This window comes from Ylistrum balloti, unplaced genomic scaffold, assembly GCF_031769215.1.
Source record: "Ylistrum balloti isolate Yb309-2 unplaced genomic scaffold, AGI_CSIRO_Ybal_v1 Utg371054, whole genome shotgun sequence".
NCBI lineage: Eukaryota > Metazoa > Mollusca > Bivalvia > Pectinida > Pectinidae > Ylistrum > Ylistrum balloti.
In genome coordinates, this window is record NW_026782583.1 from 224970 (window position 1) to 239327 (window position 14358).

At 35.2% G+C, this 14358-nt stretch overlaps 1 protein-coding gene across 1 annotated transcript; it reads left to right on the forward strand.

The window, feature by feature from the left end:
• The first annotated feature begins 144 nt into the window (after window positions 1-144).
• Window positions 145-12223, forward strand: LOC132560381 (uncharacterized). The gene is made up of 6 exons (XM_060225049.1): window positions 145-265; window positions 2167-2313; window positions 3611-3666; window positions 4905-4984; window positions 7134-7225; window positions 8983-12223. Exons 1-6 carry the CDS (start codon window positions 145-147, stop codon window positions 9024-9026), a joined length of 540 nt encoding a protein of 179 aa, XP_060081032.1. The 3' UTR covers window positions 9027-12223.
• The last annotated feature ends 2135 nt before the right edge of the window (window positions 12224-14358 follow it).

Genomic DNA, 14358 nt, shown 5'->3' on the forward strand with positions numbered 1-14358 from the left:
AATATGCCAGTAAATGTATACTGCTAAGGGGGTATTGATAGTAAATGGAACAGCAATTGTTTATATCGCCCTAAATGCGGTTGCCCACGTGACAACTGTCAAACTCAGAGAATGTAAGCAAATCCCACAATGCATTTATACAAAATGGCAGCCTCCAGTAACAGGTGCTCGTTGTCGGCTTCAAACGTTTTAAACTTTATTTTTACGTTGATGATTGTATATTTCAGCTTAGAAAATGTTGCTTCAGTTGCCGATGAGATAACAGGTATAAACAGTCAGAATTGTCATGATCACAATTTACATGTAATGATCTAAATATATCAAGGAATTACACGATAACCAGTTGACACCTTGCCGTGCAAACCACAGTTGCCTGTGGTGCAAACCAGTAACATGCGTATCATAAGTGTTGACTGAAAAACATTTTGTAGCCTCCAAGCTGCGACATTATTTTTTTTCTGTTTCCGTTAAAAAGTATGAATACAAATAACGAGGTAGATTCATTGTTGAAATGGAAATAGATCTACTTGGTTGAAACACAAATAATAGTATTATCTGTCAACGCACTCATGAACTAAATATTTTAGTCTATTGTAGTATATTGCTAGACAAAGCAAGTACCTGTGGTCGATATACTTCAGTTGCAATCTGTAATGCAACTCAGGACTTTGATGTGTTTTTTCCTTATTTGCGAATATGAATAACCATAGTCATACACTTGTTTCCTTACTTCCAACAAACAGGAAAAAGAAGAAAAAAGAAAAAACGTCAAGAATTCAAATATCACTTGCTCTATCTGTATATAGGCATAGTGTTGTATCAATATAAAGCAGCTGTGATTCAGGTTCAAAATGTTGAAGTTTCCCTGATCCTTTATAATCTGTGCTATAACCATGTTCGACCCATTCAGTGCCTATATTCTTATAAGCGCCCTTCACAATCAAGATGAAGAATGGGGTTATATTTGTTGTGAACGAATCTGATCTGGTCATAAAATAGTGTTATTATGGTCTTATCCGATTAAAAAAAATATTTGTAAAGCCCCTGGACTCTTGATAGGTAGAATATGGTAAGTGATAAGTCTATGTTAAAAAAAATACATAATTTTTTATTAAGGATGCATAATGTTGTGATGGCCAAAATTTCTAAAATTTAATTGGTGATGAGTTTTTGAAAGGTTGATTTTCAAAAAGTAATTTTAAAGGCAAAAAAAAAATCAGTACATATGTTGCTTCATTCTTTTTCCAATAAGAGCATCAATATATGTTTAACATATTATTCTGTTTTTTACCTGAATAGCAAACATGCTTTCTTATTTTTGAGATAACCAAAAAATAAAAAAAATTAGAAATAACTTTTAATATACTCCTGAGATATTTTGACCAGATGTAAGACATAATTCAAAATATAATGAATTCTAAAAGACTATCTAGGACTATTGTCTTTTTAGGTCACCTGAAACAAAGTCTCGGGCTGACTCATTGTAATCTCCTTTTGTTCTGCATCATGCAATGTGCATCGTAAACTTTTAAAATTTTCAACTTCTGCTGGAAAACTTACGAAGCAATTTCAATGAAATTTCACAAAAACCTTCCATGGCTATAGGCGCACCAAAATTCTAAATTAAATGGTCCTCAACCCCAAGGGGCCTGAAGGCAGGGCCAAAAATGGGTCAACTTGACTGAAATTTCAGAAATCTTCCTCTCAAATTCCAGGTTTAGTGGAATCAAGTACTCCTCATGGATTGAAAGGCCTTCAGATGCTTTACCCAAAATTGTAAATTTCATGACCCCAAGGTCTTGTATTTCCCCCAGGGGAGGAGCAAAGTTTACTATAGTTTATATAGGAAAATCACATTTTTGAATATCATTTGTTTATTTTTCATCGGAAAAAGTTCAAACCTGATTAGAATTATTACTTTAGGATGACAGTTTAATGAGACACACATAGTTAACCTTTATCAATTTCTTCTGAAGCACAAATGATTCAACTGACTCCTTTGGGACAGAGGGTTGGGGTGAAATGGGAAAATAAATATGTTGTATGTTGTGTCCTTTTGTTTGATGAAAAATTATAGCCAAGCAAAGCCAGGTTGCTCTGCCTATTCCTTCGGTCCAATTTCTGTAAAAACAAACCAACGTTTATCTCTACTTATTTCACATTCAGATTTCCTGCTGTGTCGGAAGTGTGGACATGAAGTTGTTCGAGCTACACATTTGATCAACATTCCAAGCAAGTTGTCACTCAGACAAAGAAATTCTACTCTTGGAGGTGTTCCAGGAATTCTTATTCAAAGGTTTAGAAATCCACATGGTAAGATAGAGCACCAGGTCATATTCTCCTTGTACATTTTCAGGAGTCTCTGTGTAAATCTTTCTTTTGTTCATATTTTGCCCTAGTTTTATTAAATTTGAGATTGGATTAGGATAATTTTGACATTTTGGTATTTTCTTGTTTTTTTTTTTTATATAATTTATTGAAGTGTAAACTGTTAGTATTACATATGTTATAAGTGGAAAAAATTCACTTTCAGTTTTGAATTATAACCCAGATTTTTTTTTCTATTAGAACTTTTTCAGGCTTATGTCCTCCATTGTTTGGGTAGCTTTGGATGATGTGGTGATGTAGTCTGCTGAAATGCCATAATAACAGATGTAAACCCTGTGTAAATAGATAAATAAAGTTTCAGGCATCACAGCAAATTGAAATCATGAAAGATAATTTTCTGATTGATTTTAACAATCACCTGTAAATAATGATATGATACAAAGGCCTGCTGATAGAAATTACTGTCATTTTAACTTCTTATATAAAAAAATGTAAGACATCATTTAGAAAGCTAATTTATAATCATTTTTAGCTCATCTGGACTGAAGGATCATACCGTTTTTGCTTTTTGCTCAAATATGGTCTGAAGCATTCTTGAATGAAGAGGAATCAATTTTGTATAAGTGGTGGGTCTCTATGCCATTGAGCAGGAGGGGGCAGGACCATTTATATGGGAAATAGAACAAATTCTTCAAAATCCCTCTATTTAAAATCCTTCTGTAGGAAAATGAGGATTCTGTCTCAATATTTGGTCTGAGGCATATATGGTTTTGCTGACCCCACTAGGACCGAGGGTTGGGGCACAATGGGAAATATATATGTGTGTGGTGTGCTTGGATATTTAGAATTCTTTTAGTTTTGATGAAGCAATTTCAGCTAATCAAGGTCAGGTGAGCAATACAGGCCCAATGGGCCTCATGTTTTAGCGGCAAGGGAGATGGGGGGGCTATAGTTTTACTCCTTATCTGTCTGTCTGTCCGAGCATCTGACCCTGTGTCGGTCAAAGTTTGATAGGACTCTAGTAGCTTTATTCCTTCAGTGATTCTCATGAAATTTCACACACCTATTAAGTATAGAAATATCTTTGAGTCGTAAGGTCAAGGTCACTGCTATTAGTGTTGGAAAATCATTATCTAATGGCATTAATTGTATGCTTTCTTTTTTTTCAAATGAACACTAAATATCACCATATTTATAAATCATTACAGTGGAGGTAATAGTTTGTGGAGGCTGTTAGGGAACATTTAATGCTGTGGCAATTCTCAGTGTGCTTGTTTTTCAGGTATGAATTTCGAAATTATAACAGCAGGCAAAGCAGATGTTTTAGAAGATGTACAAGTAAGTCTGAAGGAAGAATGTATATCTGGATACTTTAATTTCCTTCCAGTCTAACAGGAAAGTCAGAAGAGGGAAATATATAATGTCATGTTTTCTTGTGAATACTTGTTCACCAAAAGTGTAAGTCACAAAATAGCAAAACTTTGTAGACATGTTGAGATACGATGTTAAGATATTTTTAACATACTGTAATCTAAACCGTAGCCAACATTTCATTTTGATACTGATGCCATGAAATCACCAGCACTTGGTCCTGGCCATCACTCTGTAATGGCTTTATTCTGTGTTAATTTGATTTTGGCTGATCTTGGGTATGATGGATGGAGATACTTTTTTACTGAGATTTTCTCTGTGGTTGCATAATCAAAAGTGCAGATAAAAAAAGTTATATTTGGTTCAGGTTGACTATGAGTCAGAGTTATGATCCTTGGAATTTGTATGTACATGCAGTTCAAAACTTATTATTTGTGCCTTGTTAGCTATTAATTGACCTTGGCATTTAGCTTTGTTTAACCCAGACAAGTCAGTGTACACCTTTAAAAACCAACATCAAAAAAGTGCGTTCATACATGTATAGTTTTCTCAGCAATGGTTTCTTACACACAACATCACTACATACTGCTTTACGTAGCATTATAGGGACGAGGGATGTGTCGATGTGTGACAGTGAGTACATGAGTGAAGCATAATTCTCAAACTTTAAAGATATTCAAGGGGAGGACAATCATTTAATTGACATCATGTAGTTTAAAATTTGGTTTTGTTGATAAATGATGATGTATGGACAATGATTTTGTTATGGATGATGATGATGATGATGATGGTGGTGGTGGTGGTGGTGGTGGTGATGATGATGATGATGATGATGGTGGTGGTGGTGGTGGTGGTGGTGATGATGATGATGATGGTGGTGGTGGTGGTGGTGGCGGTGATGATGATGATGATGATGATGGTGGTGGTGGTGGTGGTGGTGGTGGTGGCGGCGTCGTCGTCGGTGTCGTCGTCGTTGTCGTCGTCAGTGAATGTTAGAGCATGTAAATGTGATTTTATGTCATCAAATTTACCATATAAAGTCTTTCAAAAATGAAAAAAAAAATAAAAAAACAAATTACACATTTTTCTCCAAGGGCCATTCTGTTTTGCATTGCCTCGTTATTTTTTTTTCATATCTGAATGATGTGAAATTTTACCTTTAATACCACTTAAAATGATGGCTATTGTTTTGCTTTGTTATACAGAAATACAGTGATGACACATGGTTTCCTAACTACAGCTGGTGGATAATTACATGTCCTCATTGTGGTCAACACATAGGATGGTGAGTGTAAAATTACATTGATTTATACAATAAATACCCTGCAGTATGCCTTCTGGGGCTGGGCTTGCATATTATCTCCTCTTCGAAGTCTCCTGGATGTCTTATCTATGACTGAACTTTGTTATTGATTTTCTTATTCAAAGACTTGTGGTTGGCTTATTTGTAACTGGACATTGTTGTTCAGATCTTATTCAAAGTCTCAAGATTGGCTTATTCATAACTGGACATTATTGTTCAAAGTCCCGGTTTAGGTTTATTTTTGACCGGACAATTTATTCAAAGTCTCTGTATGGGCTTATTTTTTTCACATTTTTATTCAAATTATAATGATAGTGATATCAGTCCTTTTGTCTATCCCACCAACAATACTATTATTTCTAAAAGTTATCACAGAAATCAAACTCAACTAATATACACAGTATTATGTAGGTGTCAGATGATAACAAAAAATTTTGAGGTCAAAGCTGCTTATTGCTTAAAGTACATTGTGATGCCTCCTTTTTGACTCACAAGAGTTCGTATTGGTGATAAAAGGTATTCTTTGATGAAGATGACCAGTTCAGTGAGTCAGTAATTCTTTATTAATCACTTATTAATTCTATATGGTTATATGATTTTTATAATTTACAATTTTGAGTTACAGGAATGTTTAGTTTAAGTCAAGGTCATTGTTACTATTTTTAGAAAATCATTATCAGAGCTCTGGTGGCTTCATTCCTTGAGGGATTCTCATCAAGGGATATGAATGGGCCAGAAAGGGACATGAACTTTTATTGTGCTCCCAGAAGGGAGAGCATATAGTTGCCACTTTGTCAGCCATTTGTCAGTCCATCATAATTTTGTCCGGAGCATAACACAAAAACTATAAGAGGTATCAACATAAAACTTCATGGGTAGTTAGATCTCAACAAGAAGACGTGCAGTGCACAAGAACCATAACTCTATTTGCACAATTAAGGAGTTATTGCCCTTTGTTATTTTTCACACTAAAATTTTGTCTGGAGCATTACTCTTAAACTATATGAGGTATCAACATGAAACTTCATAGATTGATAGATCTCAACGAGAAGGAGAGCAGTGCACAAGAATCATAACTCTCTTATTGCCCTGTTATTTTACATACAATTTTCATAAATTTTGTCTCATTCGGTGAGCATTACCGGTCTCTGAAAGCCCTTGTTGCTTTAGCAATACTCAGTATGCATGTTTGCTGTAAAAAGTACTCCACAGATATCTATTTTTTCCTTCAGTATTTTTTCATAATATCTTGATGCAGATATCCCATGTAACTTTGGTAGGTAAAATTATCTGAAAATTCTGCTGTTAGGAGTAGGTCTTCTCTTTAATGCATAAGATTGGTAAGTCTGAGGTCCTGTGTTTGAACTCTTGCTCTGATGTTAAAATCAAAAGATTTTGTTTCATTTTTGATGATGTAGGGACTTAGGAATTCTATATACTTTGTGTGACTGTAACTGGTATGACTGGGAGTATGTAACCCTGGTAAAATACTGGCTGCAAAATATGGATATGGTGAGGAGGTGTGTTTTGTATCAAAAGTAGGTCACTCTGACCTTCATTTTGACCTTCGACTTACATCAAATAAAAAGTTTGTCCAGGTTCTACCCTCTATACAACTTGTCACATGAACTTTGTACCTAGGGTATTAGTTCATCTTGGTGAAGAAGTCTGACATGTAATACAACTAAGTCACTTCGACCTGCATTTTGACCTTTGACTTACATCAAATGAAAAGGTTTTCCTAGCTAACATCTCCCTCACTTCTAGTCAATGGATCTTCATAATTGGGTTATGGATTTTCTTTGATAAGACAATTGTGTCTTATGACAAATGTGGGTCAGCATTTTGACTTTGACATCGACCTTCATCAAAGAAAAAGTTTGTCCAGGTTCTATCTCCTCCTGTAACACTGCTAGTGACTAGGACATCTAACTACAAGCATGAGTTCACTTGCAGTGCATTTTGTCATATACATAATGTAATTTCACTGGGGGAAAGTACTTTCTCTACCCTCTTGATGGTATTGTTTTGTTCTTATATAGAGATAATATTAAGTGATTAAGACAAATGGTGAACAAGGATATGTATTCCTGATCAAAAGATCACAAGAAATTTCTTTCTTCTGTTTCAGGACATACAGAATAAATTCTCAGGGAACATCAACAGATACCAGACCAGACCAGTTCTATGGCCTTGTATTAGAAAATTTACTGGATTTAAAAGGTAGGTCCTCTATCTGATACAAACAGGTATTGAGATATTTCTCTCAGTATGGGGAGATTCCTATCGGATTGGGGAGGTTTCTATCAGTGTAGGGATATTGCAAGCAGTATGGGGAGATTCCTATCTGTATGGGAAGATTTGTCTCTGTATGGGGATACAGCTAGCAGTATGTGAAGATTCCTATCTGTATGGGAAGATTTGTCTCTGTATGGGGATACAGCTAGCAGTATGGGGAGATTCCTATCCAGGGCTCTCGATCTGCCAGATTTGGGGCAGATATTTGGCCCCATTCCCAAAGCAAAATAGTATCTTTTTTTCCCAATTTAGACCCCAAGTTTTTCCAATTCTAAGGAAAACACCATTATTTTTCCCAATTCAAAGGGCCCCGAGCCCCAGTCCCAAAATGGGGTGTGAGAGCTCTGCTATCAGTATGGGAAGATTTTTCTCTGTACAGGGATATTAATAGCAGTGTGGGGAGATTCCTATCAGATTGCGGAGGTTTCTTTCAGTATAGGGATATTACAAACAGTATGGGGAGATTCCTATCAGTATGGGGAGGTTTGTCTCTGAATGGGGAGATTCCTCTCAGTATTGGAAGATTTGTCTCTGTATGGGGAGATTCCTATCAGTATGGGAAGATTTGTCTCTGTATGGGGAGATTCCTATCAGTATGGGGAGATTTGTCTCTGAATGGGGAGATTCCTCTCAGTATTGGAAGATTTTTCTCTGTATGGGGAGATTCCTATCAGTATGGGGAGATTCCTATCACTGTGGGAAGATTTTTCTCTGTATTGGGATATTGCTATCAGAATGGGGAGATTTGTCTCTGTACAAGGATATTAATAGCAGTATGAGGAGATTTGTCTCTATATGGGGAGATTCCTATCAGAATGGGGAGATTTGTCTCTGTACTGGGATATTGCTAGCAGGATGGGGAGACTCATATCACTGTGGGAAGATTTGTCTCTGTACTGTGGAGATTACTATCAGTATGGGGAGATTTGTCTCTGTACTGGGATATTGCTAGCAGGATGGGGAGATTCCATCAGAATGGGGAGATTTGTCTCTGTACTGGGATATTGCTAGCAGGATGGGGAAATTCCTATCAGTATGGGAAGAGTTGTCCCTGTACAGGGTTATTGCTAGCAGTATGGGGAGATTCCTATCAGTATAGGAAGGTTCGTCTCTGTATGGGGATACAGCTAGCAGTATGGGGAAATTCCTATCAGTATGGGAAGGTTCTTCTCTGTGTGGGGATACAGCTAGCAGTATGGGGAGATTCCTATCAGTATGGGAAGGTTCATCTCTGTATGGGGATACAGCTAGCAGTATGGGGAAATTCCTATCAGTATTGGAAGAGTTGTCCCTGTACAGGGTTATTGCTAGCAGTATGGGGAGATTCCATCAGAATGGGGAGATTCAATTATGTATGGGAGATTTCAACAGGTTTAGGGGTTTCCTACATGTTAGGAGGGATTCCAAAATATGTAAAAGATTCATTCAAGTACAGAAAGACAATATTAAGAGATTCATGCAGAAAATAAACCATAGTTTCATAAATGGCTGTATTGCAGTTTCCCATGGTTTATACTCTGTGTATAATGCATGGTGATATGATATGCATGGTCCATTGAGAGTCATTCTTTATTTTGCTTGTTGCTTTATTTAAGATTTCTGTAATGTCTGGTGTATTATTGTTAGAATGATAATAAATTGATTTTTATACCAGTAGTAAGCTAATATTTTCCATATTTCAGAAGCGGAATCATTAATTCACTTTCCCAAAGCCTATGGCTTCTAATGGTAACTCTGTGCCACTGGCCTCATACTATGCAGCACACAAAGATTCTACACACAACTCAACTGTGATAACTTAAATCTGTGGAGAGACTTTCTCCGAAAATTTCTAATCTGACCATTCCCTAATCTGATCTGTTAGGCAACTACAATTAACCTTCAAGTACTTCTGAATATAAGTTTTCTTCAAGGCCATGTGAGCTTATTCCATGGAGCAGTGTCCATTGTCCTTCCCTCGTCAGTTGTCTGTCCATCTGGCATCAACTTTTCCATTTAAATGACTCCTTCTCAATATCCAACAGACCATATGTCATGGTATTTGGCTGGTGGGTTGCTTGAATAAATCTGGACAATATCTTCAAAAAGAAATGACCTTGACCTTTATTCAAGGTCACAGTGGTTGAATTTGTTAAAACTTCTAAACAACTGCTTCTGACTAACCAAAAGGCATAGAAGCATTGGTTGCTAGGTTCCTAAAATGAATCCTGACAATTTTACAAAAGAATTGATCTTGACCCTTATTCAAGGTCACAAGGGTGAAATTTCTTAAAACCATAAAAGAGCTTCTTCAGACTAACTAAAAAACCCAAAAGCATACTTGGCTGATAGGTCTCTGGGATGAAGCCCATCTAAGTTTGCAAGAAAGAAATGACCTTTAACTATTTTCAAGGTCACATGGGTCAAATTGTCAAAATCAGTAAAAATAACTTCTGGTAAACCAAAAGTCTGAGAAGCAGGATGTTTTTGGTCCAAGTCTGACAAATTTTGACAAAAAAATAAATCTAGATTACCTATAATCCTGCTCATAACTATGACTGTATAGAGTTAAGAATTAAAAGCAGTTTGTTGTGGAAATGGATTGGATATGCCTATTTGAATGTAAATGGTGTATGTGTTAATGTATTTGTGATAGATACTAATTCTATTTTTAATGAACATTGAATACCAGTGAGTAATACAGGTCCATTGGGCCTCTTGTTTTTTGTAATGGTTCAAATTTTTATAGTTTCAAAAAAAAAGCTTGAAGTAAAGGGGATGTATTTTGGTTTTGCAGTAGCATCTAAAGGTCTTTGGTTTCTCTTCTAATTAAATATAAGTAACTCAGAAATGGGTTTTTAGATGAGATTATTAATCTACGGATACTGATGTAAATATATACAAATAGCATTTATCGTGTATGATATCAATATAATAATACACTTAGGTATTTTCTTAAGGTTGCCAAATCTATGATGTTAGTAGTATTTCATATAGAATGACTGATTCAAACCTGAGATGTCAAGTTTAACTGCCAATTCTCAGTTACCTTCATCTGACATATGACCATTAAAGTAAAAGTTCACTGATATGTGTCACATGTTTTGGATGATATTCAAATCAACAGGCTAATTTTTCTTCTCTTTAAGCAAAGATGTGACAATCGAATTGAAGTAGGTAAGTATGTAAAAGATTGATTTAGCAATAGAGAGAGCAATCTGTTCAACAACTTGGTGAAAGAAATTGATCCATCTTGATACTCTTAAGTGAATCAGATTAAAATAGTGAGGAGCGGGGTCATAGATGCAATGCATATCTAATATAGATATTTCCAATGCACACTCTTAGTTGTAGACTTGTGCTGATCATTTTGAATATGATGAGTACTTTCTTTATCATTTGAACTGTATCATAAAATGGTCACTGAAATGTCCTACATTAGTCGTGCAAACACTATCATAATGTATACCGATGCATAACACACTGTATTTATACACTCTCTGTTTTTCCTTTCATTTTTTGACTCTTTCTTTTTAAAACCAATTATAGATACTGGATATACAAAATGCAAAACTTTACATGTAAGTGTTTGGTTTTATTTATTTTCTGTTTTTATTCAAATGAGGGTTTCAGAAATTTACACAGTGACTGGGCTAAAAGATGCTGTGAGGTGTTTAACTGGTAAATTGTTAACAATTTAGTGAGGTAGACTATATTAGATCCCTGCCATGAAATGGCAAATAGGAAATATTTTGAACTTATTGTTTGTTTGTTATGCTGTTCAGATCCACACTTGTAAAGTGGATATAAAGATATATATATGTATAAAAATCACTCTCCAGTGTTGTTCAGTTCAGAATCTGGACATTACTGGAGTGTACTGGAAATAGTTAATGAATCACTGCCTGTTTATTTGTAAAAATGTTATTTACATGAAATAGAATATACCAAGTCTGTGGACACATATATAACATTTGCTCAAGTCATTGTTTGTATAAATTGTTCCGAGTTCTGTACAGATCACGTTTTGATGCATTTTACGGAAATAAATTTGTTGTTAAAAACCAAGGGGTCAAATTGTTGACCTCATCACTGCCACCAAGTATACTTTATAGATTTAATTATTGCTAGACAAGAAATGTAAAGTTGATAATGTGTACCTCAGGTATACACACCATGGTGTTCCATAAATTGATGATTTAATGTCATAATGAGATGATTTTGTGTGATGTGTAGCTCCTGACATCCAAATGTACATAGAACTAATTATACAATTAAAGATTGCCAAAGTCTTCATGGATGACATTGAAAAGGAGGTTTCTCACTGAAGTTTCAAACATCCTTGATTAAGTTAAAAAAAAAATAAGATCTCAGATTCATATATATCCATTGTATAATCAAGGTTGTCTCCAGAGAGACACTGATTTGGACTTGTTAAATATCTTACCTATATTTACATATGGTATAGATATATGTGTAAAACTGTATATATTTTATGTAAACCTACAGATATTTGTTGTATTTTAACTAACATGTGAAGATGCCTTGAAATTTATGTACAACTGCAGTTGTCTCCCTTTGGACTGTAATGTGTTTTTATATATGTGCCATGTTTGACACGTCTTTAAGACCATCATGCTGTTATTGTATTTTCATTAGGTTTGATTCTCAATCCTGAATGGTGTATATTGATGCTGTTTTGGTGGTTTAATGTATGTGTTTTTCTAAAGATAAGCTTTTAATTTGTATCATGATCATTTCAAGTCTTTAGCATGTTATAATTTCACTTTATATGTTGGGTTGATGTCTCTTCTTAAAAAGCATGTACAGAATTTATGCTTCATTTCTACCAAGAAAACAAATTGTAACTTCATTATGTAACCTTACCATTTACTCCACGATCTACACATTTGATAAAAATAAATTTAGATTTTATATGGGAAATATATTTGTTTGTTATTTTGTAAAACCAAATACATGTCATGTTTTTGTCCTATAGTAAAATACTTTACACCAATTGTTAGCTGTTAACAGGGCAGTAAACCAAACAAATGATCCATATAAGGATTTTTCGCTCTGTTGGTCTGAGACCAGGTTAGCCCTTGTCATTGTCTCACATTTGTCCACCAGTCCTTGTTCTTACTACCCCTCCTAAGATTTCTTGTTTCAGAGGGCAATAATTTTTCCAAACAAGGAGAAAATTCTATGAAATTAAATTGCATAAACAAGCTTACAAGAAAAAAATGACAAAATGGGTAATCATGAGTGAAACGTAATCTCAATTTGGTACAGTGTTAAAATAACAATATGAAAAAATAGCCAAAATAAAGATGAAATAAAAACAAGAAATATTAATAAAAAAAAAACCACAAAAAACACACACAAAAAAAACCCCACAAAAAACACACACACAAAAAAAAAACACACAAAAAACAACAACAACAACAACCCCCCCCCCCCCCCCCCCCCCAAAAAAAAAAAAAAACCAAAAAAAAACCCCAACAAAAACCCCGACAAAAACAAGAAACGCCAGGATAACAAAGATATAAATAGTGTTGAAAAGGGAAACAACACAATGGAACTTTTACTTAATACGTAACCCTTCATTACATAGCCACATGAAAAAAATGAAAATGAATCTAAAACTTAAGTTCAATGGGACTGGTAATAAAAAGTAGGACGTAAACAAGTTCAAACATTTATAAATGTACTTGATTTAGATCACTTTAGCACAAAGTTACGAACACCAAATTAGGAAAAATTGATTCCAAAGAGCACAGCTTTTATTAAAAAAAAAGAGACCACACTCGAACGTAACAAACATTTCATTTAAAAATTCATCAATCATGTTTAATCGCATTATCTTTAATAAGAAAATCGGAAAACGAAAGAAAAAAAAACATCCAACCTAAAGTGGGCATAATGCTATCAAAAATGGCTATAACGACATGCATTGATATAAGAAAGACAATATTATGAACAAAACAACAACGGAAATTCCTGGTACGGTCAGACGGAGTGCATGTGATCAGTACATGAATAGATTTTAAGCAATGTTGACTGAAATAAATAATGTTTACTTTATTAGTTCAAACAGAGATCAGTTATGCTGACTTGCACCACTTGTTGGCGGTGTCATCTCTGTCATTCTGTGGTTGGTGAATCATTCCAATAATTCTAAAATGGCGTTACTCCAGCAGACAGACTAGAGAATACATCGTTGTTCAAAAGAAATGCTTTTCACGTTCGATCATTAACTATAGCTATCTATCGTACATGTATGCTATTAGTCATACACCAATACTATGGGTTATTCAGGAGACGTTTTGAGGTTTAAAGTTAGTTCACTGTTGTTGTTTTTTTTAAAGCAAACCTGTTTATAAAGTGTCCATCTTGATCGCCCCTTCCGCCCCCACACCCCCTCCCCCCTTTACCACTCTCTACTACATCACCAAAAGCAGGTAATTCCTCTCACACCTCAGGTAATAACCATGATATACTGAATCCTTTCGACACTGAATAGAGCTTAACTCTGAAAATACAGTGTTCACAGTATTAGAGTTAATTCACAAGACATCTGCGACACGAAAATCAATGATGTTGAGTTTTTTCAGTTGTGACGTCTTATAAAAAAAAATCACCAACCGCATTAGATAGTTGACGTCAAGTTATAGCAATCTAGGGATGCCGACGACGGTACGGTACTGTCGCGTTCAAATTAGAACGCCACAAGATTTTTTCGATGCATTTATGTCGTTCTTTTTGTCTGTTCAATGCATGGATTGGTAGTGTAAGTTTTTATATAAACACATATTAATTTCGTCCACTAGGGATAAAGTACGCTATGTATAGTTTGATGAATAAGTCAGTTACTGTCAGTCTTCGGAAATACATGGAAACTGCGGTAGCTGAATCAGCGAGGCGTTTGACTTCAGTACGGAAGTTCGGGTGAAGGCGCGAGGTCCGTGGTGCGACCCTTGGCGGTGTGTGTGTGTGTGTGTGTTTAACGTGATCGAAGCTGAGAGCTTATATGTTCTTGGTCAGTGCCTTTGAGTCAGTGAGGTAACTACAAGTCACTT

Bases quoted from the DNA above. Each gene is read 5' to 3' on its own strand.
- LOC132560381 (XM_060225049.1), top strand. From the start codon at position 145: ATGGCAGCCTCCAGTAACAGGTGCTCGTTGTCGGCTTCAAACGTTTTA. The intron at 3,667-4,904 runs GTAAGTCTGAAG...TTTGTTATACAG, and splicing joins ATGTTTTAGAAGATGTACAA to AAATACAGTGATGACACATG. The intron at 7,226-8,982 runs GTAGGTCCTCTA...TCCATATTTCAG, and splicing joins AAATTTACTGGATTTAAAAG to AAGCGGAATCATTAATTCAC.